The sequence below is a fragment of the Meles meles genome, chromosome 13 (assembly GCF_922984935.1).
Source record: "Meles meles chromosome 13, mMelMel3.1 paternal haplotype, whole genome shotgun sequence".
Taxonomy (NCBI): Eukaryota; Metazoa; Chordata; class Mammalia; order Carnivora; family Mustelidae; genus Meles; species Meles meles.
The window spans coordinates 44494746-44521992 of record NC_060078.1 but is presented as its reverse complement, the minus strand read 5'-3'; the positions used below and the strand labels follow the sequence as shown (position 1 = coordinate 44521992).

The following is a 27247-nucleotide window of genomic DNA, read 5'->3' as shown; positions in this document are numbered from 1 at the left end:
CTCTATCCATGGATACTTAAAGTACTTCAAGTACAACTACCTCAGGCCTGGGCCATTTTTGAATTTTAATAAAGGGTCCTGTCATTCAAAGAGGTGTGGGACTTCCACACCCTGAAAATGGATTTTTTTTAAAAGATTTTATTTATTTATTTGACACACACACACACAGAGTACACAAGCAGAGGGAGCATCAGGCTGAGGGAGAGGGAGAAGCAGGCTCCCCACTGAGCGGGGAGCATGATGTGGGGCTCGATCTCAGGACCCTGGGATCATGACCTGAGCCAAAGGCAGACGCTTAACAACTGAGCCACCCAGGCACCCCTGAAAATGGATTCTTTAGCACGGTTCTGTGTCTCTCCCTGACAGCCTAGGGCCCCTCGACCTTCTTGTCACTGCTTCAGAGCAGGCACCGCCTTGCATGCCTGGGGGGTGGGGGGTGCAGGATGGCTTGGACTCTGCTGCCTCCAGGCCACAGCCAGTTGTCGGCCCTCCTTCCTTGCGAGAAGCAGTGCTTCTACGGAGAGTACAGATTGCCCTGAGCAATAATATAGTCCTCATCCGAATATGAATATATGTAGGCACTATAAATATTTGTAATTCTCAGCCTTGCACGGTGCCTCCCTTGGTCTTACATCCTTCTAACAACCATTCAAGAAATCAACCGTTTAAGGCTGAAAGATGTTGTGCCGGCTTGTGGGAGGCCACTCTTGCCTCTGCCTCGGCTGCAGAGATGCAGGAGAGAGGGGAGCCCATGAGCGTTGCTGGGATCTCTGGTTTGGGGCTTACCTGGAGCCCTGGCCAAGTCACAGGACACATCCAGCTCATCCACTGGAGCTGTGGAAGGGACTGGGAGATGGCACCCCCTTCTTCATCCCCTGTGCTCCCCACCAGGACCCTCGTTTGGAAAGCCTGAGCGCCAGCTCCGTAGGGCAGAAGCGATACTCAGTGTGTGCGGCTAGTCTTCCGCACCCCCACTGGATCTAATGCAACAGTTTAATTCTCTCCTTCAAAAAACAGTCCCCAGGCACCGGCACCTCGGTGATCCTGCAGTGACCTCGACAGTTTGGTGGCCGAGACAGGGTGATCATTCAGAGTGACAGCTCACAGTTTGGTGGCCAAGACAGAGGGCAATCATTCAGAACGACAGGTGCTGGGCTGTGTGTGTGTGGTGGGAGGTAAGAAGGTCCCAGGAGGCTTCCTAGAGGGGATCATGCTTGAGCTGAGCTCAAGGAGCAAGGGGAGGGGGACAGGCTTGGGTGTTGGTATGACGTTGGCTAGTGCTCTGGCTGGCTGTGTTGAGGGAGTACACCTTGGGTGCATAATGGATGTCAGCTTGTTGTCTCCCCAGGTGAGGTCAGGGCCCCTGGGGCATGGCGGAGGCATGGGGTCAGGTACAACCTGGGGGTGGGATCTTTGGGACGAAAGGGCTGTGTCTGACCTATTTGTGTGTCACACCCCGCCACCACAGGGTCGTTTCAGAGCAGAAGCAGCCACGCTGGGAGGGCCCGGGCTGGGCTGGTGGGGCAGGGTGACCATGGGTCTGATCATGGCTGGGATAGTCTGCAGCGTCCTAGTGCCCACAGCTTCTTGTATCGCCCTCCGCACATTTCTAGGCTCTGAGGTATAGAGATCATCTTCCTGTTATCTGTGTGGGGGCACGGGCAGCTGGGGTGGGGAGTTGTGCTCCTTTCTAGTGAGGCTCTGCCCAGGTAGGTGCTGATGCTTAGTCTCGAGCAGGAATACCTTCCTTCAACCAATGGTTTAAATAGATGCAGGAAGTAGATTTGTTCGCCTGGGTATGTTGGGAGTGTTGGGGGGTGTGTGAGAGGGTGGGAATCTGGGTGTTCAGGAAGAGGGGGAAGTAGGGAAGATGGAGCGCAGTCTGTGGGACATGTGCTTGGAATGAGAGCAGGAAGGTTTTCCTAATTTCATTTTTTTAGGTGACTTTGAACATCAGTCTACTGCTTGCTGGTTGTTGGTCTTTACCCGCTGGTTCTTGGTCTTCACCTGTTGGTCCTTGGTCTTCACCTGTATCACTGGGGTTGTTGGGAGTGTGGGAACAGCACGATCAGCAAAGTCAGCCTACTTGAGTTTGAACTCAGGCTCCATTGTCTTTTGCTGTGTGACCTTGGGCAAGTGACGTGGCTCTCTGAGCCTCAGTGTCCTCATTGGAAAAATGTTGACAATAATCCTTACCTCAGAATTGTCAGGCAAATCCAGTGAGATCCCTAAGGGATGCTGCCATGAGCAGAGTGGTTTGCTCAGCAAGTTAGGTCTTTTCCTCGGCCCATTTTGCCCACAGTATCACTGTGTCTCTGTGAGGGGACTCGGTGTGTGGCTGTCACTGGCTCCCATGCCACGTCAGCCACATTTTGGAGAGCAGTCTCAGGCCTGGCAGAAGGCTGTCCTCTTGTGTGGGCCTGTGGAAAGAGCACACTTGCCCAAGTGTGGGACTGCCCTTCCTTGGGGTGGAGGTCCCTGCTGAGGAGAGATAGTGCTGAGGCAGACCACAGAGTTCAGATAGCTCCAGAACCTCCCAGCATCTTCCATGCCCAGTTAGGGGTCTGGGGTGTGGGGCTGCCTGCACCGCCTGGGAACTCAGTGCAGAGGAGCCTGTGTGCATGTGCAAGGCCATATGGGTGCGTGCGTGCTTGCTGGGCGGGGCCTTTGGGGGGACTGAGCCCCAGCCCTGCAGCTCCCCATTCCTCTTCCGGCATGAGCAATGGGGGCTGCAACCTCCCACCCCTTTGTCTCCTTGTCTCTGTCTAGCAAATTTGTCTGGGCGGGAGTGGGGGGGGGCGCCTTCCACGGCTAGGGCAGGGCCAGAGTTGGGCCAGACTTAAGTCTATGGAGACTTCTAGGCCTGGCCATCTCTGTGGAGCCCTTTCATAGCCAGAAAATACCCGGAGGGAGTGCAAGTCACAGTGAGCACATATTTTGTTGGTTTTTTGGAGAAGGGAGGGCAATTCTCACCTGTTTTCGGAGCCTCTCTGCCCCAGTTTGCTGCACCGTAGCACGCTCCAGAAGCAGACCTGCCTCACAGGAACATGTGGCCAGCAGCAGCTCACACAGGGGGCCTGTGCCAGCTGAGCTTGCCCTGCAGATGGAAGCGGCCTCATGTATACCCCCGACTGGTGATAGCGCTGTTCTCTCTGTGTGCTCCTGGCACTGCCACCTTCTGCTTGGTTGAAGGGGAGGAAGGGGGTACCTGCTCCCCTTGAGCTGGGCTCCAGGGAAAGGCTCGTGTACTCGAGTGCCCGCTCAGACTTGGAGAGTTTCATGATGCAGCTCTGCCCAGGCTTACACCCTGTGTTCCTCTCAGCGATCTGAGAGGTGATCAGTCCGAGTGACGGGCCCCCTGCACTGAGGGTCTACCTCGAGCGCCCATGCCCCATGTGGTGAGGTCGGCTCTCCTCTCTCCCCCTGGCTGTCAGCTGCTCTGGGGTGTCTGCATCCCTCGGGCTCAGCCTGTGCCTCCAGTGGCCTCCATGGGGTTTTCCATTAGGGGCAGAGGTGGGGGAGGGGCCCACTGTTCCTTTCCCAGCTCATCCACTCTCCTCTTCCAGCTCCTTCCCTGGCATTCTGTCCTCTCTCCTAGAGCTCTCTTGAGCCTCCCGGGGCATCGCAGATGCTGACCGCAGGCCGAATGGCTGGCCTTACTCCCTTTATGGCTGGAAGGCACCAGCTCCCATCCAGCCCTGCCCCTTGGACCCTCAGCCCAGGCTTGGGTGGGCAGCTTGTGCCTCTCTGGAGGCCTGAGTTCTTGGTCTCATACTATCCAGGGGGTGGGTTGTACCTGGCAAGAGACTTCACGTTGCCAAGCCTCAGCTGTCCCCTCTGTAGAGGGGAGTATGGCGCTTCTCTTCTGGGTTGTGGGGGATGTCAGGCCATGTGCCACTAGTCCTGCTCGCTCTGGGGGCTGGGGGGGAGGAAGCCTGGGCTTGGGGTCTGCCTCCTTGCTTGCCCCCCCATTCTGTGCTTCTAGCTGACTTTATCCCCTGACCTGTAAGGGCCCTGACAGTCCTCACTGCCTCCTGCACCTGCACTCCCCAGCCCTGGGCCTGGCAGGACAAGGAGCAGGAGGAGTCAGCTTAGGCCTCGAGTCCTCTTGCTGCGTCCTCTCTGGGGCCATTTTTCCAAAGGCAAGCTCTGAGCTGGCCTTGCCTGTGCCCAGGAGCCCTCCAAGTCTTCTTCGTGGAATCAAAACAAAGTCCAGCATCTGAGCAGGCAAGACCTCCGCTCTGAACCCCCCATCCTATGTCCCCCTCACTCCTGGTAGGTCCACTGATGCCACCCATGTGCCTGCCTTGGCTCATGCCATGCTGCCAGGGGCCTAGCTGCTCTCTTTCTCTTGGTCCCCCTTTTATTTGCATTCTGTCCCAGCATCCGCGGCTCTGTCCTCTGTGAAGCCCCCTTGTCATCCCAGGCTACGTGACTTCACGGCCATGCTTCTCTCACCTGACATCCTTCCAGGGACACTGAGTCCCAGCATCCCGGCCCGTGCTCCAGTACCCTCTCCACATGGCGTTTCTAGAACCTGGGCCCGGACCTGCATCATCTCATTGCTCCTGGCGTGGGTGCATGGTAGGTGCTTGGAGAGACTTGTCGTAGGGCTGGGGGGGGGCAATTTGATGGCCCAGTAGGGAAGATCTGGTTCCCAATCGGTCTTCTCATGGTGGGAAAGGTGCCAGTGGGAAAACTGAGCCCCGCTGATTGGTTTTCTCTTAAGTTCCTTTCTGGTTTGTGAATTTTGTTGTATTGTTTTTCAATTTTCTCCAAGCATCTGCTACTGTGAAAATTTTCATTATCACTGGCAAGGATCCCCTCTCATCCCTGCTGGCTGCAGGAGATTTCTGATTTCTCTCCCAGTCTGCTTCAAAGCACCTGGGAGCCAAGATGCCTAACGTCCCCGGACCAGCTGGGCTTTCACTCTCGCATATCAGGAGTGAGCCTCCTGTGACCTGGTTCAGCAGGCCTGGCCTGTGTCCTGAGGGCTTTGCCTCGGTTCCCTTGGGAGGCTGTGCTGGTACAGCCGGAAAAGCTGCCCTGGGGGGCGGGGCCAGCACCAGCACCAACCCCTTTTCTTGAGAGACTGTCAGGTGGCGGCTGCTGGGAGCAGAGTAGCACTGACTCTTCCTCTTCGGTGTTGGAGGCTCTGTGTTGTCATGACGGCTGTTAGGATGATAATGAGGTGATAGACGTCAAGGCCATGCAGGGCCTCGCGGTGAATGAGAGAAGCAGCTGCAGGCTTTGGCAGGTAGAACTTCAGCTGGATGCTGCCCCACTCAGCCCCAGCCAGCAGAACTGCACCTGGGCCCCCCTGCTGGGGAGATGCACAGGTGGGCCCAGGGTGGCCTTGGGCCCTCACCAGCAGCCTGTTTTTGGACCTGGCTGGGCTGCTTTCTTCCCTGGTCTTAGCTCACTCCTCATGCAGGCGCTCAGTTAGTCGTAGTCACTGGCGCGGCTGAATGCTTTCTGGGTTCGAACTCATTTGAGGCTTATTCGTATCCTATGACGTAGGCACTGTGGGTTTTGTTTGCTTGGTTAAATGCATTTATCTGATTTGAAATCGCTATGGTAAGGCCAATTTTAAGGTGGGGCATGGAGAGGGCAAGACGTGCCCAAAGCTACCCGGAGCTGAAGGCACAGAGCAGGGATGTGCGTGTGGGCAGTTCAGCTCTGGAACCTGTGATCTTACCGTGGGCTGTTCCATCTGTCTGGGAGGGACGGAGTGCTTCATTTTTGTTTCAGCCCCCAGTGGGCTGGACAGTGGCCTGCCACCTTCCCCTATGTCATTGGATGTCCTCTGCACCAGTGTGTGCTTGGTTGAAAAGGAGCTGGGAGGGAGGGTGCTGAGCACCTGATAAGTGACTGAATGATGAATGTGGGAACAGACGCTTCCCAAGGGGAAGGAATTAGCATCGTAGAATTGATTCAAGATGTATTTCGTGCTAGAGGCTTTATTTTTACGTCTTGTGTGTAATGCGGGTGCTGTGACCCATTCCTCCTTGTCCTCCTCCTTTAAAAAATAATACATCGATGTCCTATAAAGGGACTGGCCCAGGCTCCCGGATGCTAAGTGACAGGCTAAGGCTCGGGTTTTGTGGCTGCTGCCTCGTGGGAGGAGTCATGGGCTGAATGGAGCAAAGTTCATTTGTAAGACACAGGTCAGGAATCTGGGGGTCGTTCCCTCCCACCCCACTGTTGTGTTCACAGTCAGCTGTGGGTTTGGACCAGTAAGTGTGGCCACCAGCCTGCTGGGACTGCTCCACGCAGAGAGCATGACAAAGATGTGGAGAGCACGGCAGGGCTCCAGGGGTGTGCTCAGCCCCATCTGCCACAGCTACCTCCCTGGCTGGGTCCCAGATCCCTGCTCTTGCCCTCACCCTGGGTGCTGTGTGCTGAGGGCTGTGGGGAACTGTGTGCAGAGGGGTGAGAGGCGTGAGGGGGCTAGCCTTGCTGGCCTTTTCCCTGGGTCTGGCTGTAAGGCGTGGGGGCTGGATGATAGCTAGAAGTGGGGGGCACCTAGGCTGAGCAGAATGAGGGCCGGGGTGGGGCTGTGAAGGGTTGGCACCTAAAGGGGGTTCCACACACCCTGTTTGAGGGACATCGTGCAGGTGGCAATGTTGAGCTCAAGGCTTCCTTCCGGAGGGCGGGTGCGGCCTCCCAGTTATAGAGTCAGGGAACGTGGCAAGATGGACGAAGGGCTTCCCTGGGTCAGCAAAGCCCAGAAGTTGGGGTCCAGTGGTGGGGATCCTCCCCTTGAGGAGGGGCTATCTCTGCCCACTGGGGAGGCTTTGGCCAGTGCTTCAGGGCCGGGCTCCATTGGGAGATAGGCCAGGGCATAGCACAGTGGGCTGGATCCCATGCATGCCTGGCCTGCTCGGGCTTGTGGGGTTTGTGTGGGTGTCCCTGTGGACATTCACCCTAGAGACAGACCCACGGGGCATGACAACCTGTTGTCCTGAGTGAGAGTGCCATCTTGGGCTGCCCCTGTGGTGGGGGGTAGGCCAGGGCCAGCATATGACCATCCAAAATTGGTCTGTTGTTGCCTGCTCCCCGAGGCCTCTCCGGGTGTCCGTCTCAGACTTGGAGCCAGGGACGGAGAGGTCCTTAGGGGACTCAGTCCAGGGTGTGACAGAGACCTGTGAACAAACAATGGTGTGCTCTGACTGTACTTGTGTGTAAAGCAGGGCCTGTGGTGTCCTGACTGGGGAACAAGTCCTCTGGAGAGGAAGAAGCACTTGAACTGAGTCTGGAATGCTGAGTTTCTACCAGGGGAGCACAGGTGATGGAGATGTGAGCCTGACACAGCAGAGCCTCTGGTATTCCTGCTTTGTGCCTCAGAGCCCAGACGTTGCCTCCCGGAAGCCTCCCGGGAGGCCAAGCCGCAGGAATAGCATGGGGTCTCAGAGCTGGAGCGAGGCAGGATGGGGACGTTTCTGCACCCTCCCAGATTTCTGGAAGGGGCCCTGGCTGAGAGGTGACGCTTGCTCCTGGGACACTAAACTCTTTTGGTCAGAGGAAATGGGGAGCTCAGGGCCTAGCTGGCGGGTATCCGTGGGCCAGCTTGCACCCGGGGTGGAGATTGGGAGTCAAGGCATAGACATGAGGCTCTGTCCCTCTGGGGCAGTCAGCCCTACTAGGGAGAGAGGGCATAGGCGGGTGGGGGAGAGAGATTCACACACACACGCACATGCACACGCGCACGCATGCACTCTGAGGGAGAACTTAGGCTAAGGCTCAGAAAGTGAGAAGCAACAACAGGGGAATGAGAGAGATGGCCAGAGACAGCTAGAAAAGTCAGACATAGGTTGAAAAGGGAAGGGAGATCCAGCAGCCTCCCTGGGTCTCTGTTCCTCATCTGAGAGGGCTACGCTAGGCCTGGCAGGAGCACTCAAGCCGGGCGGGCCTGGTGATGGGATGGCCTTGGCTTTGGGGAGACACATGCAGGTGGAGGGAGGAGAGAGGCACATGTGAGCTGACCTTGGGCAGCCCAGGGATGTGGGGAGGGCTGAGGTCAGGCTCTGGGATCTGGCCTCTTGGCATACATCCAGCCTTGGCCTTTGGCTCATTCCATCTTCCCAGCAGCCCTAGAGGTGGGGACAATTATTAGCCTGTTGGTAAGTGAGGGCTGAGTCTCAGCCCAGCTGAAGTGACTTGCTTGAGGGCACATAGCTCTAGCTGGCGCCCTGCCTCTCTCCTGGGTCAGAGGCAGCTCGGGGTTTGAATCCAGGCTCCCTTGTGTCAGAGGCAGCTCGGGGTTTGAATCCAGGCTCCCTTGTGACTTCGGGCAACATCCTGATATTGGCTCTCTCCTCCTGTCAAGAGTGGGGTAGCAGTACCCGCTTCCCAGGGGAACCATGGGTTCAGCGATGAGGCAGATGGGCCGGGGCCCCCTATGGCACCTGGTAGCCATCTGTGTATGGCTCCCATCGTCCAGAGCAGCAGAGTGGCTGTGTCCTCACCCCCAGTCCCTCTGGCTCTAAAGGTGAAAACGCCATCTTGACTATCTTGGGGTATCCAAGCTTGTCCTAGCTGCGGCCACACAGGATTCCCCTTGTCCCTGAGTGCATGTCCTGGGAACACTGAGCTCCCCAGATGGCTCCCTGGGCCACCAGCTGTCCCCTGCTGTCTTCTCTGAGCCAGACTGCCACCTGGGCTCAGGCCCTGAGCTGTCCCACCTCCGAGGCCCTGGGAGCTGGCGCTCCTCAGATCTGGGTGCGTCTCTCCCTTGCCTCGTCGGCTCCCAGACAGCACCCTTGCTTCCTCCACAGTTCTCACTGTCCTTTTCCCACCCCCATACCGTCTCTCCTTCTTGGGCATAGTTAGAGGAAGTGAGTGTCCCTTGGCCCCCGGCTCATCTCTGCTGGAATTAGATTCTGGAGCCAAGTCCAGGAGACCCCAGAGCCCATAATCTTAGTTTCCCTGTGCTACCTAGGGCTAGGCCTGCGCCAGGATGAGACACACTTTGCTGTTGCCCCGTTCCTGACATGTGTCCCATCCACAGATTCTGCGGGGGACTCGTTCACCTTGGGGCGCTGACATTCCAGCTCTTTGTCCCTAGGCATCTGTGCGTTCACTTCCTCCTTCCTGCCCTGAACATCTTCTGATCATCTCCGTATCAGGCCCTCAGCCTGGACCTGCAGAAAGCTGTGAAACTCAATTTTGAGTTTCGCTTTTCTTGGGACCTTAGGAATTAAGCATGAAGTCCAGTAATACAGACTTGATAGAGAGGCTAAAATACTCTGACTTCCAGGGAAAGGGAGGATTAATTTTTCTTAGCATGGGGAAGTCAAGGAAAGTTCCATAGAGGAAGAGGCACTTGGGATGGATCTTGGAGGAGGAAGAAGAGTTTAGTGGTGGAGGAAGGCATTTTGAGAAAAAGGAATCTGCACGTGTGAAGGTAGAAATTGGGAGAGGGGCATGGTGATATGAGCACAGAGCTGGGGGCATGTTGGACAAGAGAGGGGTGCCATGCTGGTGTGTGGAGTTGGGGGATCCTGGGGACATCTCACAAACTGGACTTTGACTCCCAGGTGATGGGGAGCACGGCAGGAATTTTGGGGAGCATGCTTGGTTGTTGAACTTTGGTCTGCAAAGTGGGTTAGAGAAAGAAATGCTGGGAGGCAGGGAGACCAGTAGGCTGATGAGGGATGTGGGCAGGAGTAGGGAGTGGCATTCAGAGGCAGGGTTAGGAGGGGGTAGCCCAGGAATAGAGCTCTGGGCTCGGATTGCGGAGAGAGCTACAGGAGGCCCCTGGGTGCACTGCTGCTTTCGAGGTTCTCTGAGTCTCTCAGGACTTGTCACTGTCCTGATTTAACTTCCACAGTGTAGGCTTTGTGTGAATCCAGCCCGGGAGCCCGGCGTTCCATTGGCGGAGCAGTAAAAGTCATTAACGAGGAGCTGGAGAGCTATAAATAAGGCAACACGATCCCACCCCATGTTCCCTGTGTTTCCAGTCTGTGGGAGCACGGAATCAGTTTTGATTCATTAATTGGCATAAGGATGAGGCCCTAGAGATTGGCATGGTCCTGCCAGCTCTTCTCCACCCTCCTGCTCTGCTCCCTGTGTCCTGCCTGCACCAGCTGCTCGCTTGCCTCAGTCTACACTCCAGCATCCAGGGGGACCCTCCGGAGCTGCTCCTGTTGGGCCCCTGGGCTGGGTGGGCCGGGAGACTGCAGGGGCATGGGAGCTCCCAGCCTGGAGGTGCTTTGGGGCCTCCGCTGACTTCTCTCTCACTGTCCCCTTGGTACCGTCTAAGCGCTGGGTGAAGCTCTCCTTACTCTAAGACTCTCCAGATTTTGGGATGTGGCTTCCCTTTTGGGAGGACATGAGTATCTGGGCGCCTTGGCAGGTTTGAAAGCTCTGTCTCACCAACGAACTGTGGATGCCAGTAGTGCTTCTCTTGCGGAGTTGTGGGAGTCTTAAACAGCTTGTTGCTCTGCTGTGCCGTGCTGGGCGCTGGGCCAGTGGCTCAGAGGGTAAGCGGAATGCCCGCGCTTTTGCCCATGGGCTCATGGGTCAGAGAATGCGATGCCTGGCGGTGGCCACACAACGTAGTCCACAGTTGCAAATGTCAGTGGATGGTATGCAGGCAAAGTGCAGTAAGGGAAGCTAGAGGTCTTGGAGAGTTCTCTCGTGGGTGTGACGGTTACCCACAGAAACCCAGAAGGAGGGGAGCCAGCCACCAGCTGCAGGGGGAGCTCTGCAGACCGAGGGAGGTTTGTGGAGATCTAGAAGCAGGGAGAGCTTGGAGCACCTGAGTTAGGGCACGAAGGCCGCTGCCTGGGACACAGGGTATGGGTGTGGGCTCACAGGTCTGGTTGGGAGCGTTGCTCTTATTTTAAAGCCAGAGGGAAGTTAACGTGGACAGTAAGCAGGGAAGCACAGCTTCCTTGGTGTTCCATGAAGGCCATTGCACTGTGGCGTGTAGAGTGGAAGGCCCGAAATGGATCAGCGGGGAGGTTGGAGGTAGGTCGAAGTGGGGGTTGTCATGGTGGTTTAAACCAAGGTGATGGAGGGAAGTTGACAGACCCAAGACTTATTTACATATTATGTAAAATACCCAGGATTTGGTGATGGCTTGTATGCAGAGAGTCAGGGAGAGAGAAGGGTTAAGAACACGTGGTAGATAGGGATGCGCCGTTTGCTGAGACTGGTGACCAGGGTAACCACCTTGCTGGGTGCATGGGTCTCTCTGGCTCTCCACTGTTTGCTCACAGCCATGGAGAAGGGGGAGGGCAGTTTGACCAGCCGGGGTGATTCTCGCTGGGGATTTCAGCAGCTGTGCTACCTAAGGAGAGAGGGGGGCATGAGGTTGTTTGCAGGAGAGTGGCTGGAATGACGGCTGGAATGACAGCTGGACACAGCCGGAATGATGACTGGACAGACGCTGAGCTGAGAGGAGCGGGGAGTGACGGCAGGTGGAAGCTGCTGGGAGTGCATGATTTAAGCAGGTCTATGGGACAGGATCCACCGGAGGGCAGGAGGTGAGGCCCTGCTGACTCTCCTTTGGGGTGTCCTTTGCTTGTGAGCAGCGAGGACAGGGTCAGCATCCTGTAGGACCAGAGCTCTAACCTCTGCCTTTGTCTGGTGCTGCCACCCTTTCCCCCCCATTCCGTGGTTTTGTTTACCTTTTTAAGTGTCTTAATAAAACATGAAAAAATATTTATTCTTCCGTAGATCAATAATTTACTATGAGTTATGACAATACTAAATTTGGTCAATTATTCATTGACTATAAAGTATTTATAAATGCTACCTTAATTTAAAGCGTTAGCCATTAGAATTCAAATATTAATAAAGCCGGTGCCAGCTGAAAGGAGTAAAGGAAGGGCACAGATAATGAGGGTGGCTCTGGGGAGGGTGAGTGCTCATGGCTGTTAAGAAGATTAGAATAACGAGTTGTCGCTGGGAGCCCCACTTAAGGGGCAGGCAGAGGTGCTGGACCCCCTGTGAGAGACAGACTGTTCCTTCTGGAGGGCAGGGCTAAGCCCCGGGCTGCCCAGAGCCTGGCTTTCCCTTCTGTTGCCTGCTGAGACAAGCAGAGTTTTGTCAGGCTGCCCTGGGCATGTCTGCTTCGACCCAGGTGGAGTGGCCTCTTTTGCCTTGTCCACCTGGAAAATGTGGGATTCTTGGAGGGGCGACAGAGGCCAGTTAGCACAGGAGGTTAGAGGACCTTGTCCTCAGAAGTGCAGGGCCCACATGGTGGATTCCACCATACCAGGACCACATCTGGTCTTCCAGAAGGAGCAGGTGTGAATGTGCTGCGGCTGAGGGCGGGTGTCTGGTGGAGGGGCGGCCTGGGTGGCTGTGGGCAACATCATTTCTGGGTGGTCTCTTCCAGCACAAGTCCTCTGGGGCTATTGCTTGCCCCCATGAGTCTTGGTGCCTGGAGTGACCTCAGTGTCTAGGAGCACCTGTCTCACCAACAGCGTCCACTGCAGGCACCTAGTGACTTGATAAAGCCAAGGGTTTGCTATCAGCCGACAGAGGCCTCGTGCCCACTTGCCAGCTCCTTCCTCAGGGCCTGCGCTCAGTGTGGAGCTGCCCTCAGAGTTTCTTTCCAGGGAAGTGTGGGGCCGCAGCAGCCCAGGAATCCTGGGCCCTGTCCCCTACTGGCCACTGTGTCTTCCAGGACTGGCTCTAGCGGCTTCTGGTCATCTGCTTCTGATGCTCTCTTTGCTGGTTGTTCTCTGGCTGTGTGGCCCTGGCTGAAAGGCCAATCCTCTCTGTGCTTCAGTTTTCTCACCAGGAGATCAGAAAGCTCAGGTGGGATGGGAGTTACAGAGAGCCCATCTGTCCCATGATGTGGCCAGTGCCATGCCTGACATGTCCTACCTCTAGGGTCTCGTGTCGGGAAAGCCTGGATCAGCAGGATGGCGTCTCAGGGGACACTGGCGGGAATGGGATTGTGGGGCTGTCCTGGAATCCTGGCAGAGCTCGTGGGTCCTCTCCTTTGGGCCCAAGCTCAAGCCCTGAGCACTTTCTTTCCCCCAGTTCCTGGGAAGCCACTGGGCAGTGCACAGACCTTTACAGAGACCCTCTGCTCTCCCAGGCTGCCAAGCGTGGGGAGGGGGCTGGAAGCTGATCACATTCATCTCTGCTTCTTGCTTTCCCAGCTGATGAGCCACTCTCAGGGTGCCCTTATCAAGCCATCAAGCCTGCATTCTTGCAATCAAGCGAGAGAGCCGCTTTATGACCACATGATATTGGAGGCAAAGAATGGTAACAAAGGCTCTATCTTGTAGCGAGCCACAGAAACACCTCCAAGTAGGAGAGGCAATGACTCTGGTGGCTTCTGCATCCCTACTGGGTGTCAGACAGTGCAAATGGTTCTTCACACACCGAGACCCTTCTTGGAACGTGCACAACAGCTCTGGGAGGTGGGTGCCATCGTCTTTATCTGACAGAGGCCCAGAGAGGGCCAGCACTGTCCAAGGACCCACAGCATGTATGTGGCAGGGCTCAGATTCAGACCCCGGCGGGGGGACCCTGGCACTGGGCTTCAGCATCTCTCTCTACAGTGTGGGTATGAGTTGTATAACGTCCTGTCCCAGGAATGAGCACACAACCTTGCTTAAGCTAATAGCTGATTTGGCTTTGAGCTGATGTATTTTGATCATATTATTTTTATGTTAGGAGCCTCTAAATAACCATCATTTCAACAGTGCCCCAATTAGCAGGCCATTCACAACGGATTGGAAATTGACTTGCATCGGGCCTCTCCATTAGTGCCTGGGAGAGGCTTCCAGCCTTAATCACCCGCCCTGTCCCGGCGGCTGGCGGCTTGAGGAGCTTGCGTGGTGCTGCAGGTGGCCGTCCCAGGGGCAGGACAGCCAGGCCCACCTCTGCAAGGAGGGCTGTCATCAGCAGGGGTGCGGTCCCTCTCTTTCTTAACTACTCTTTCTTGGGATCCTGGGCGTGACTTGGGTGGGGATATTGATGGGGTGATGAGTGTGCCCAAGGAGAGTGGCAGGAAACTGATACCTGTTTAACTTCTTTCTTGTGTATGGCAGGGGCTGGGATTTGCCATTCATGTTTTAAGTCAGTGCTGCTGGAACTCTGCTGGGGAGAGATTCTTATCCTCATTTAATAGGAAATGGGGGCTCAGGAAGGAAACATGCCTGAAGCCACAGACTGCTGACCGGAGGATCCTTAACCAGACCTGTGGTTAGATTATAGGGTGTCTTCCACTGCCCTGGTGAGCCCAGGTCCAGCCAAGAGGTTGGTGTTCCTGGCTACCAGCAGGATGGGGCAAGGTGACTGGTCAGGCAGTTGTTTCCTGAGCATGTTCCTGCTGCCTGGCCCCTGTCTTTGTCCCACTGCACCCCTCTCTCATGCTGGCCTAAATCCTCTTTCTTCGAGGCCCTGATGTCACCCCTCTCTTCATCTCTCCTTCCTCATGGGCTGAATTGTGCTGTCTGTCTTCTGGGTGGGTCCAGACTCCTCAAAGTCGGGGCTTGATGTCCTCTTGCTCTTTACTCCCCTCCAGTACGCAGTGCAGGGCTTTGCACATAGTGAGGGGAGCGGGAACTGAGTGTATGTATGAAACGCGCAGGAAGGAAGGAACCAGGCTGTAGGGAGCAGTGGGATGCATGCCCAGGTGGGGAAACTGAGGCTCAGAGAGGTTCAGAGACTTCAGACTCCAGTGTGTATGGAGCGGGTACAGGGTTTGCCCCCAGAAGTCAGGTGGTGACCGGGAGGGAGTTGGATGGGGTGGGTGACAGCTGAAATGAGCACCATCATGGGTGTCCTGGGCTGGGTGTCTGGACAGCCTTATATCCCAGTGATGTCAGGTCATTTTGTGTGATTACTTAGAGTTAGAAATTAGGTGTATTGGGAATGAAGAAAGTAGGTACAAGAGAATAAAGAGGAATCCATTCAGCATCACAGCACCTTGCTTTTCTCCTGCCTTTTGGTGATTTCTCTTGCCTTTTCCCCAAGCATGCTTTTTACCTAGCTGTAGTCCTGGGGAGCATATAATTTTGTGCCCCGCGGTTGTCACTTCGCTGCTTCTCAGAAGTCTTTTTAAAACTGGATTGTGTCTCAGTTCAGCCCTGTCCCTTATCGCTTGTTTTTTCCTCCCAGCCTATTATCTGGAAAATGGACACAATGCCACCTGCTAAACACAGGTGTCGTGACAACGAAATACACAAAGTACTCAACAGTATTTGGCATGGAGAAAATTCTCACAAAGTAGTCCCTCCTCCTACATGGCTTCACTACTTACCCATCACCGGAAGATGATTTTCCTTTTCTCAAAGAATTATCTGTTCATGATTCAAATTTTTGGCAAAATAGAGAAAAGATGGAAAATCAGTTTAGGCCTCTTCTAAAATGCAGTCACTTTCAGCATTTTGCAAAATTCTCTTCAGGTCTTTCTTTCATGTGTGTTATTTTATTTAATTGATACAATAAAATACGTACAATTTTGTATTATTTTCACATAACTTTTTTATGGCAAGTGCTTTCCCATGTTATTGTATTATTTTCATAAGTAATTTTAAAGGCTACATATGCTTTCAACAAATGGAGCATTTTTCCTAAGCACTTCCTTATTTGCATCTTTTAGATTGTGAGAGATATTTTGAGAGTAAGGATCAATACCTCTGAGTGTTTGGGGATCTCAAGCCATTCCTATACTTTGGATAGTGCCTAGAGTAGAATTATTGACCCGAGGGCGTAAAAATGTTAAGGCTTACTGTATTCTTGCACTGGTCTTCGCTGGGGAATGGATTGTGTCTAGGGAAGGATGGTGTGCAGGACGGGTGTAGCCCATGGCCTCCTGGAGTTTGTGGTCCAGTAGGGGAGACAGAGAGTTACACCAGCCATGCATTGTGCCGGGATGGGGGAAGTACAGGGTGCCGGGGGAGCCTGAGATGGGAGTTCCTTATCCAGACTGGCGATGTGGAGTCTTGAGGAGTGAGTGTGAAGGTTCAAGACGCATTGGCGTCTCCTCCCCCAGTCCCTGCTGCTTGTTTCCCCTTGGGCTTGTTTCCCCTGCTCCTGGTCTCCTTCTCTCAGCCTCGTCTGAGACATTACATAAACCCAAAGGCCCTCCACCGCAACAACCGCATTGTCAAAGTTGTTCAGAAGTCTGCCGTCTGCAGCAGATGGCCTGCTGACATTCACAGGCTGTGTTTTGAAGTTGCATCTGCTTTCCCACATTCCTCCGTCACATAAGCATTATTAATAAATGTTTGCTTCCAAACTGGTGCAGTGGGTTGCAGTGTCGGGATGGGCATCTTTCTATTAATTGGTCTGATGTCCCTAAAAGATGCAAGTGTGTGGCTAAAAGGGGCGTCCCTTGCGGTTTCTGGATGACGCGTGAAGATGAGCCGTGCCGTGCCACGGTCCTGGCCCTGGCTGCTGGCGCCTCCCTCCATCACCACCTCTGCCTAGCAGCATCTTCCTTTGTGATTATCAGCTGGCTTTTGAATAATCCTGGGCTTCTGGAAGCACCTGTTTCATCTGGGGTTTGACCCAGTATTTTATAATAGAAATCAAGTGGACTTGGCTAGAAGACCTAGGGTTTCTTTCTTTCTTTCTTTTGGCCTGCAACCTGAGTCCTCTGGGGTAAGTGTCTCCCTGACTTTCTGATGTAATTCATTCCCTTCAGCCCCCATCAGTTCAGTTCAGCCAATAATCATGGAGCACACAGTATATTCATGGCCCATGTCTTGGCCTCAGAGATACACAGATCAACAAAACGTGTTCTTGGCTCTTAAAGGGCTCACAACCCAGGTGGAAAACAGAATGGCTGGCTAATGGAACAGCTCTGATGGGTGTCTCAAAGCAGATGTGGGTTGGATTCTTGTCCTGTCATCCCTCCTTGAGTAGCCCACATCAAATGATTTTGCCTTCTCCTGGCCTCCATTTACTTCATTTACTCAGCTGCGGAATGGGTATAAGAACATCTAGTTGGCAGGAGCCCTGAAAGTCTTAGTAGGACTTCGCATGTGAGAGCTGCTTGCTGGCCTGGCCTGGGGGTGGTTCCCAGTCTCTGGAGGGAGGCAGCATTTCCTGGGGGTCCCCCTGGGCACCAGCTGCCAGGCCTGGGCCCTGCGAATCAAAGTCAGTGCAGCTTTGTCTCCAGGCTGACCTCTCCTTCTCTCTCCCCTCTCTTCCCAGCCTGTGACCTCATGACCCAGGGGATTCTGGCCTTGGTCACGTCCACCGGCTGTGCGTCTGCCAACGCCCTGCAGTCCCTCACAGATGCAATGCACATCCCACACCTCTTTGTCCAGCGCAACCCCGGAGGGTCTCCGCGCACTGCCTGCCACCTGAATCCCAGCCCCGACGGGGAGGCCTACACGCTGGCCTCCAGACCGCCTGTGCGCCTCAACGACGTCATGCTCAGGCTGGTGACAGAGCTGCGCTGGCAGAAGTTTGTCATGTTCTATGACAGTGAGTATGGTGAGTTGGGGGCCGGGGTTCGCTCTGGGGCTCCTGGGAGGCACCTTGGGCTCTGGGAGACCCTCCAGCCAGGCCACTGCTGTGGCGGCTGAGAACTTCAGGGTGGGCTACCCGTGTACCCAGTACACGGCGGTGGGTGGTCTGGGTGGAGTGGGTCTTGGGGTTGGTGGGGCTCAGCCTTGAGCTTTGCAAATGGGGGGAGAGCTGCAAAAGCAGATCTGTAGACAGGCACGAATGTTGCCTAGCAACAACACCTTATCATGACAGCTGAAGTTTGAATCATCTTAGAGTTTTCAATAAAATATTAATAAACTGCTGGCAGGGATCTGAAGGGCTGCACATAGGTAGCGATGCAGGCTGGCCAGCACGGTCCTTTCAGAAGACCCCTCTTCAAAGACCGTCCCTCACGCTGGACAGTCACCTGACCCTCCCAGCTCCCTGGTCTCCCCTCAGTGTCAGGGTCTCAGGCGGGGGCAGAGGGCAGGGGCGGGGAACCCCCAGGGTCATGGGACCAGGCTGAGATCATGGGGTTATGGCTGGACATGGCTTTTCTGAAGACTTCCAAGATGAGAAAAAATAAAATTTATTGGTTAAAAATGCACAAAAAATGGGCTTTGGAGAAATAATTTTAGGTGTTCTTATGGCTGCCCTGTGAAAACAGGCCAGTCCTAGTCCCAAGATGAAATGGTTTCCATGTTGTGTGTTTTTTTAAAAAAGACTTTTAATTTTGAGATAACTGAGATTCTTATGCAGTTATGAGAAATGGTCCAGAGAGATCCCGTGCACCTGTCACCCAGGTTCGCCGTGGGCAGTGTGTAGTGTAACTTACATGATACCACAAGGAGGGCTTGACGTTGGTGCGATCCCGAGACCTTTCCACACTTCTCCAGTTTGCAGACACTTGCGTGTGCATGTTCACACCTGTTTAGCTTTATCATGGGTACATTCATGTGGCTGGAGTCGGGACAAAGGGTGGTGCCCTCAGCAGGATCCCTGTGCCCCCTTTACATAGCCACCACCACTCACATTACGTGTCTTTAAAGGGTGGGGGTTGCTGGTAAGTGTTGGCGGTGGCTGGGGCCAGGGTGCCGTGGGTGGGCCCTCGAAAGTTTTGCCTCGTCTCTTGGTGAAATCATTCCTTTGCCAAGAATGTAACTAGGAAGAGAAGCCGGCATATGTTAGCATTTGCCTAAATACTCCGCTGCTCTAAGACTGGAATGTTGTCTTCAGTGCTTGAGCAAATACGCTGTTTGGAGTCTTCCAGAAGGAATTGGAAGAGCAAACAGTCACTGGGCCGAAATGAAGATGAGGTGGTGATAGAGACAAGGGTGACCCGAGGCTCCGGGCGCTTGAACTGACACTGGCCGGCACCTGGCCTCTCCTTCCCACCTGCATTCAATCCCTGGCACTGTGCGGGGTGTGGTGGGGGGGTGTTGGAGGAGCTCACAGGGCACCTCTCAGGGGCTCAGCCTTCCCCAAGAATCTCTCCTACTGATGTTTCAACCTGGGCATCCAGTGTGTTCTGTGGCTGGCCGGTGGACACCGCCAGGGCTGGGTGCTGTGGGACTGGGTCCGCACGCCCTCCGGCTCCCTTCTTCTGACATCTTTGCTCTCCTTGTGCTGTGGTCTGTAGAAATTCTTCAAGCCTTCGTTCTCCCCAAGGCCTGGGGGGCGGGAACTCTAGCCACAGGAGCGCAGGGAGCAGCTCTGTGGCCTGCCCACCCTGCCTGGGCTCCTGTAATTCTTGTACCTGATGAATGACACCTGATGGCACTTGCTCAAAATATGCGTTTTTGTATTATTGTACCCCTTACCCTAAGTCAGCTCAGGGATCAAGACCCTGAGGAGACGAGCCCCGATCTTTACCTGTCTGAAGCTTCCCTTCTTTCCTGGGAGCTGCTCTCACAGACACACGTCTCCCCCGCTCAGCCTGCTCTCAGCTTGTTCTGACCCACTCACGAGGGCTGATTGCTGCTGAGCACTGACTGTCACACCAGGCTGTAAGCTCCAGGAGAGTGGGCCACTTACTGTTCACTGCTGTGTGCCTGCTGCTTAGCACCATCCCTTGCACAGAGAAGGGCCCAAGAAATTGTCACTGTGTGAATGAGTCCACTTATGAGGATATGGGGTTTTCACACAATTTTCACATAAGACAAAGGAAGAATGGGAAGAAAGACAAGGCACCTGATAGTCTCACCTCTGACGTTGGGGAGGTGGGCTAGGATGTTCCATTCTGCAGATATATTGCCCTGCCCCTTTCCTCTCCTCTCTGACCCAGAACCTCCAGTCAAACCAAAAGGTGTGCCCCCTTTTCTGACGTGGACGCTTTTGCTACCTTTGGTGGGGTTGAACTTAGTTTTCTCTCTCTCCTTTTCTTTCTTTCTCTCTCTCTTTCTTTCTTTCTTTCTTTCTTAAGGATTTTATTTATTTATTTGAGAAAGAGAGAGATGAGCAGGGGGAGGGGCAGAGGGAGAGTGGGAAGCAAGCTCCCCCGCGAGCAGGGAGTGTGAAGAGGGGTTCAATCCCAGGAACCCCTGGGAACATGACCTGAGCCGAAAGCAGACGCTTAATTGACTAAGACACCCAGGGGTTCCTTGAAGTTAGTTTTCAACCAGCCTGGACTTTATCAGTGATTCCAAAAAGACATAGGGTGACCAATAGCTTTCCTCTAGCAGACAGGTAACTGGTCGAACCTCGAATGCTGTGTTGAGAGGGATGCTGAGGCTGTATTGGCTCAGCAACAGAAAATGCCGTGGTTGCTCCATGAAATTTCCGTGCTACAGGGGAGGGGCTGGCGGCATCCTGACGTGTTTGCTGATTCTGCTGTGGGTGCTGGGGGTTAATGGAACACCTGGGCACTGCTATACATTGGATTGTCGCTGTCTTGGGTGCTGATCCGTTTGGCTTTAGGCTTTCTGGAGACCAAAGCTCTTTCATTGGATTCTGTGCCAGACCTCCTGTCTTTATGGGCCCTGGACGTCAGTCCCCTGATCTGACAGCCTCCAAGGCCATGCCCCCAAGCTAGTCTGTGTAGACTTTAACCACTCTGACTCCCACCACTTGTCCTGGCTGTGCCCCTCCTGCCTGTCTGGTTTCTGGCCTGTTTTGCCCCCTGCCTTGTGTTAGGTTGGCCAAGGTGGTGGAAAGCCATGTGCTCTGTGCTACGGTACATGCAGCCCCCCCGAGGGCGGGGTGTGGGTGTCTTCTCAGCATGGCTGATGTTGGCTTGTCTGAGAGCAGTGGGTAGACTCAGGCTGCTGATATGCCCAAAACAAATGGTGCCTCCAGAACTCCTTAGGGCCCCTCCTCCACCCCACCACTGCACCACGTGCTGCAGATGAGCCCAATTAAAAAGCAAATTGAGTGTAAAGACTATTTTATTCCTTCCAAAGTCAAACAGAAGGGGTTTGGGGATATGATGACTTTTTTTTTTGATGCTGATCTACAAGTATCTTTACATATATTAAATGTATATTATATGCATATATATGTTAAAGCCATTCCGTGACTCTCTGAGGTGGGATTATTGTTGGCATTTGACAGGTAAAGTACATGAGGCTGGGAGAGGTTCTTTTTGACCTGAATGCCCATGCACTTTGCCAAGGCACCATCCTATTTCTGTAATCTGGGGCTTGCTATGCTTCAGCTTCCTTTCCCTGTCCCCAGCCAGGCAGAATTGATGCCAAGAAGGAGGGAAGAGTGCTTTGGAATGGACTTGGCATCCCAAGGCTGGTGTGCTCAGGACGTGAGTGAATGTCGCATGGAAAGTCCCTCCCATGCTGGCGGAGGCCTGATTCTTCCCTGCTCGCCCCTCAGCCTCCTTCTCAACCCAGGAATGACCTGCTTTTGGTGGAACCTGAGGACTGGGCATTGGAGTCAGGAGTCGAGGGTCAAAGGAGCCGAATCACTGAGCCCCAAGACAGAACTTGGCAGAGGGGTGCGAGAGGAGTTTGCGTGTATACAGTTTACAAAACGTAAGATGTGCCATTTGGTAAAATTCCATCGAAATTACTTGTATGCTTGTTGTGACAGCAAAAGGGAAAATAGAAGAGAAGCTGACATTTGGGAGAGAAAAATTTGTAACATGAAAATACCAAAAGTTTGGATAGAACAGAACAGAGAACTTTCTGACGTGCCACTTCAAATTCTGGGATATTCATTTGTGTGTCGGGGGAGTTGGGTGCCAGAAGCTACAGCCACAATTTCTCCCTAGTGAGTACACTGGGATGAGGGCGGTAGTCGGGAAGGAATCTTAGAAATCACTGACTCATTCATTCAACAAATATTCAGAGTCCCCACCACAACATTTCTTTATTATAGATGAAGAAACAGAAAGTTGGCCAAGGCTGCCCCAGGCTGGGGTGTGAAGACGGGATCCCAGGACTCTTTCCTCCACCGTATCCCCAAGGGTGCAGTGGTTTTCCCTGGGCTCCTGGGCCAACCTGCAGGCCAGAGATGGGTCAGGATCTGCATGAGTAACTATCACCAATGTGCGCTGGTTTTTAAACTATTAAAATAATTAAAAGTCAAACATGATAATAATGTAGATGTCAAATTAAAAGAATGATAAGAAGATAAACTCCTGTGAACTCATACTGGTGTAAAGGAATGCAAAACAGCCCCGTGTGTCCCATTGCTCTTACATCCTCCCTTGCTGAGGGGATGTGACCATGATCCTGACGGCGTATGAACCCGGTCCTTGCTCTCCTTGCTGGCTTGTCACACAGACATGTACCCTGCCAGATAGAGCACGCAGTTTGGCCTGTTAGTGAACCTTAAATATATGGGGTCACACTTCTGTGCACTTCCGTGACTGCTTTTTTCACTCAGAATTAGGTTTTTGAGATCCATGCATCTGATTCAGGGTGTGTTATCCGTCATTTCTTATGGTTGCATAGCATCATCTGATTTATTATCTGTTTTAGTGTTATGGGTATTTGGGTTATTTCTAGGTTTTTGCTATTATAAATAACGCTCATTAGAACATTCTTGTATTTGTCTTTTGAGGTTTGTGTTCAAGACTTTTTTTTTAAACTTATGAACATTTTTTTAAGGTTTTTTAAAATTTATTTATTTGACAGAGAGAGAGATCACAAGTAGGCAGAGGCAGGCAGAGAGAGAGGAAGGGAAGCAGGCTCCCTGCTGAGCAGAGAGCCCGATGTGGGGCTCAATCCCAGGACCCTGAGATCATGACCTGAGCCGAAGGTAGAGGCTTAACCCTCTGAGCCACCCAGGTGCCCCTAAAACTTTTGAACATTTAAATTTCTTTTTTAAAGTTTAAATTTCAAATTTCTTTTTCTTTCTTTCTCTCTCTCTTTTTTCTTTCTTTCGAGTTTTTGTTCTGATCACCTGGTGCTTCTCATGACACGTGCACTCCTTAATCCCCGTCACCTACTTCACCCATCCCCTCTCACCCACCTCCTTCCAGTAACCAGAATTTTGTTCTCTCTAGTTAAAAGTCTGTTTCTTGGGGCACCTGGGTGGCTCAGTCGGTTGAGCATCTGCCTCCGGCTCAGGTCATGATCCCAGGGTTCTCAGATCAAGCCCCATGTTAGGCTAGGTGCTCAGTGGGGAGCCTACTTCTCCTTTTTGCTCTACCCTCCCACCTGCTCATGCTCTCCCTCTCCGTCTCTCTCTAAAAGGTAGAAAAAGTCTACTTCTTGGCTTGTCTCTTTCCTTTTTTCCCCTTTGCTCATTTGTTTTGTTTCTTAAATCCCACACATGAAATCCTATGGTATTTGTCTTTCTCTGACTGAATTGTTTTACTTTGCATTATACTCTGTGGCTCCATTCATGTTATTGCAAACAGCAAGATTTCATTTTTATGGCTGAGCAATATTCCATTATATGTATATAGTACATCTTTATCCATTCATCAATGGATGGACGTATGGGTTGCTTCCATATCTTGGCTATTGTAAATAATGCTGCATTAAACATAGAGTTGCATGTATCCTTTTAAATTAGTGTTCTTATCTTCTTTGGGTAAATACTCAGTCATGTGATTACTAGATCCAGGGTAGTTGCTTTTTTTAAAAATTTTTTTAAAAGTGGACTCTGCCCAGTGAACTCATGACTCCGAGCTTAAGACCTGAGCTGAGATCAAGAGTCAGATGCTCAACTGATTGAGCCACCCAGGTGCCCTATGGTAGTTCGATTTTTAACTTTTTGAGGAACTTCTGTCCTGTTTCCTACCATGACTGCCCCAGTTCATATGTGCAAGAGTTTTTTTGGGGTCTCTCCCAAGGAGCAGAATTGCTGGAGTATTTGGTCTGGCATGTTTCACTTTAGTAAGTCATTCCAGATTGTTTTCTAGAACATTTCTACTGTTTATACTGTCATCTGCAACATACTGCAACCTCACTAACACCTGGTAGTCTTTTCACTTTTAAGATTTTCATGTGAAATGGTATCTTGCTATGATTTTTACATTTTCTTGATAGCAGATGAAGTTGAGTGCCTTTTTGTATCTTTATGGGGTATTTTTATTTTCTATGAAATGCCTATTTACCATTTTAAATTTTTGCCCATTTCAAAATTGAGGCTTTTCTTTTTTTAAGTGTGGCTGATAGCTTTTTTCAGTCTGCCTTAATGCACAGACGTTCTATACTATATTGTTGTCAGATTTATTCATCTTTTGTATGGTTAGCTCTTTTTCATATCGTTTAAGAAGTCTTTCCCCACACAAATGTCATATTCTCTGGCCCAAACTTCACTCTCTGCACTGAGGACAGATGTTCCCCTATAGGCTGGGTGTCCACAGCTAGGCCCTAGCACTGGACATGCACAGCTCCTGATGCTAGACCACCTCTCCCTAAAGCTGTGGCCTGACATTCCTCTCATGACTCTGCTATGGGCTCCAAGCCAGTCTTTTTCTTGGTGGGCATTCCATAGCCTGTGGCAAGGTAGTTAGGGAAAGCTTCCTGGAGGAGGTGACAAGGACCTGAATGAGGACTATTACAAGTTAGGAAAGCAAAGGGTAAGGGGGGAGGAGGGTAGAAGAGTGTCCCAGGCAGAGAGAAGAGTATGCTGGAAGGCCTGGGGGCAGTGGAGAAGGGAAAGAGCATATGGCTGGATCATGGGCCGTGGCCAGGAGTGAGGCTGGATTGTAGGCCTGGCAGGCCTGAGAGGCTCACTGAGGAGCTGCCTATGTCCAGGCTCACTGACTGCTTATAAAAGGGAAGGAAGTACTGCATGGAGAGGAAATGTGATCTGACTGAGGATAAACTCAAGGCCTGGAGTTCAAGCCAAAGGCAGAACCTGCACTTCCCAGGTGACTGAGGTGTCAGTGAGAAACAGCACATGCCTTCTCAGTCCTTGCTCTGGCTAACCACAATGTCCTATGTCAGGGACAGCAGCTCACAGCATCTCATGGCCGTTCTTCCAGGTGCGTTGGTACTATTCCTGTTTTACAGGTAAGGGAGCAGGCTCAGAGAGGTACAGAGGCTTCCTCTAGGTCAGATGGCCGAGGAATGGGGGGCAGGCCAGGTCTGAGTCCTGAAGCTCATAACACAGCTCTGCTCACACACAGCCTCTGGGTCCTCATGGTGAACACTGCAGGTAGACTCTCTTCTTAATCACAAAGATTTATTGTAGCATTGTTGGCAATAGCAGAACTGGCCAACAACCTAAATGCCCATCTTCAGCAAATTGGTTAATATATTATGATATATATATGTAATTTACAACCGGTTCTTTATGTACTCAGAGGGAGTAGTTCTAACACTTGGAACTGTTAGTTGATAAAAGCAAAGCGAGAACTGGGATGTGGAGTGTTGCTCTGTGTCAAGCCAAGCTTGTGTGTGTGTGTGTGTGTGTGTGTGTGTGTGTGTGTGTGTGTGTGTGTGTTTGAGAACATACACAGTTGGTATAAGGAAATGCTGTTTTAGGGAGAGAAACACAATGACTTGGGACAGGCACGGGAGATGTATTTTTCACTGCATTAAAAAAAAAATACCTTTTGAGTTTTGTGCCAAGTGCAAAAAATAAAGAAATAAAAAAGAGAGTGTGGGTTGCTCCCCCTGCCTTCTTACAGCCCACGGCGACTTCTCGGAGCTTCTGGTCCCATCTCTGGAGCTGGGATGGGAATTCATAAGCTATACAAATAAGTACTCAGCAGAGGTCCTGGACCACAGCGAGTGGTCTGTGTGATCATAAGAAGCCCGGTGTGGGAACCAGGAGTGGTGGTAGTCGGCATTCCTCCCCGGTAGGACTGCGTGTGGGTCCACAAGAGGTTCAGCTGTCTGCTCCTCTACTCTGGCTCAGGATGACCTTGAGTGTAGTGCTTCGGGGCAGTCTGCCTGGGCTGGATCCTGGCTCTGTCTCTCTAGCTGTGTGACACTGGGTATATCCCTCCACCTTGTCGAGCAGTCGTCTCTTCGTGTGTCAGATGGGGATAAAATAATGATCCCTGTCTGATAGGGTCAGTGTGTGGATTAAATTAGCTGATACCTGCTGCGTGCTTGGTCAGACATAATTCCTCAGGAACTGCGGCCAGCTCTGGCCCCATTGCTGCCTGTTGTCTCTTGGCCTCTGAGCTGGTGATCTCTGCTGTGGCTTGTTCTGAGACCTGGATCGCATTTGGGTTCTGTTCTTGGTATGTGGGGAGATGGAGTTTGGGGGTCAGCTGTCTCACCTGCAGGGGACACTCACTGCGTGATCCCAGGTGGCTCTCATGAGTCATCACACCTCAGTCGGATGGCCTGACTGGTTCCCATGGCAAACCTCCATCAGCCATTGGGCCTTACCCCGCGTCTTTCCGATGTGAAACTTCCCAGAAGAAACAATCATTTGGATCAAATGCTATTTTAATGCTCTGTGCCAACAACGTCTTCTTTCCGGCCCCTGGCAAAGCAGGCCAGATGATAGAACTGCAGCGGGGAGGATCTCATTAATAACACACATCGTATCATTATGGCATTAGTTTAAATCGAAGTAATAAATGCTTTTTCTAGATGAGATGAGTAAGTGAGTTTAATTGCTAGGAAACCTACCAAGAAGTTCGACAATAACTTTAGCAGGACGAGTGTTTTAGGTTTTGTTCTTCCATCTAATTACAAAGCAACTGTACTTTGGGGCATGTTAATTGTAGCATTCCCTAGAAGATTAAAGTTCATAAACCCTGAGTTTCCCTCAGTCCTCCGCCAGATTCCAGAGTGTGTCTGGGGACGGGAGGAGATGCCCGATAAAGGCCTGAATAAGGGACGGGAAAGCAAGGCTGCACTGGCCCCCACATCTAACCCCCTTGTGCAGCTGGGGCCCATCAGCTTGGCCACAGCAAGAACTCAGCAGATCTGTGCTTTCCTCTCCCACACATGCGACGGTGTCCCCTTGAAGACAGATAGGGCCTCATTGCCATCCCTTTCCAGCTGACCCTGATTCTCTGTTTTCCCTGAGCCCATTGTCCCCAGCATAAAAGAGGGAACAGGTTTTGTTGTTAAATACCAGGATTTCAGGGAGGGCACCACGTGATGTGGCCCCAACATCTGGGAAGGCCGTTGGCTCAGATTGGATCCCTCTGCCCTTCCTTAGTGAAATGAGATCCTGTGTCCTCTTCTGGGTCTCAACAGAACCATCTCCTGCCCTTCTGTCAGGAAGAGCTTGCCTGTTTCCTACTAGGAGCCATGTCAAGAGAGTGCCTTCATTTCCTGGTAATGAACTATATTGAGGTGTAATTGGCAGGCAATAAAATACACTCATCTGCTGTGTGCTCTTTGATGGTTTGACAGACGTGTGCCACAGAGCCTGGTGGAGCTGAGAAACTCTGCCCAGAAAAGCAGCATCGGTTTTGAAAAGAGAGAATTGTAGGTCACCTGCCCCTGGGCCC

The 27247-nt window shown here is 52.5% G+C and overlaps 1 protein-coding gene across 2 annotated transcripts in view; it reads left to right on the top strand.

Annotated features, from left to right (window-relative positions):
* The window catches only part of GRID1 (glutamate ionotropic receptor delta type subunit 1), a 705186-nt gene that overhangs the window by 138000 nt on the left and 539939 nt on the right, over positions 1 to 27247 (top strand). For both annotated transcript variants that reach the window (XM_046026168.1, XM_046026169.1), the window contains exon 3: positions 17137 to 17421. In XM_046026168.1, the coding sequence (XP_045882124.1) occupies positions 17137 to 17421 (285 nt within the window). The remainder of the gene's footprint in view (positions 1 to 17136; positions 17422 to 27247) is intronic.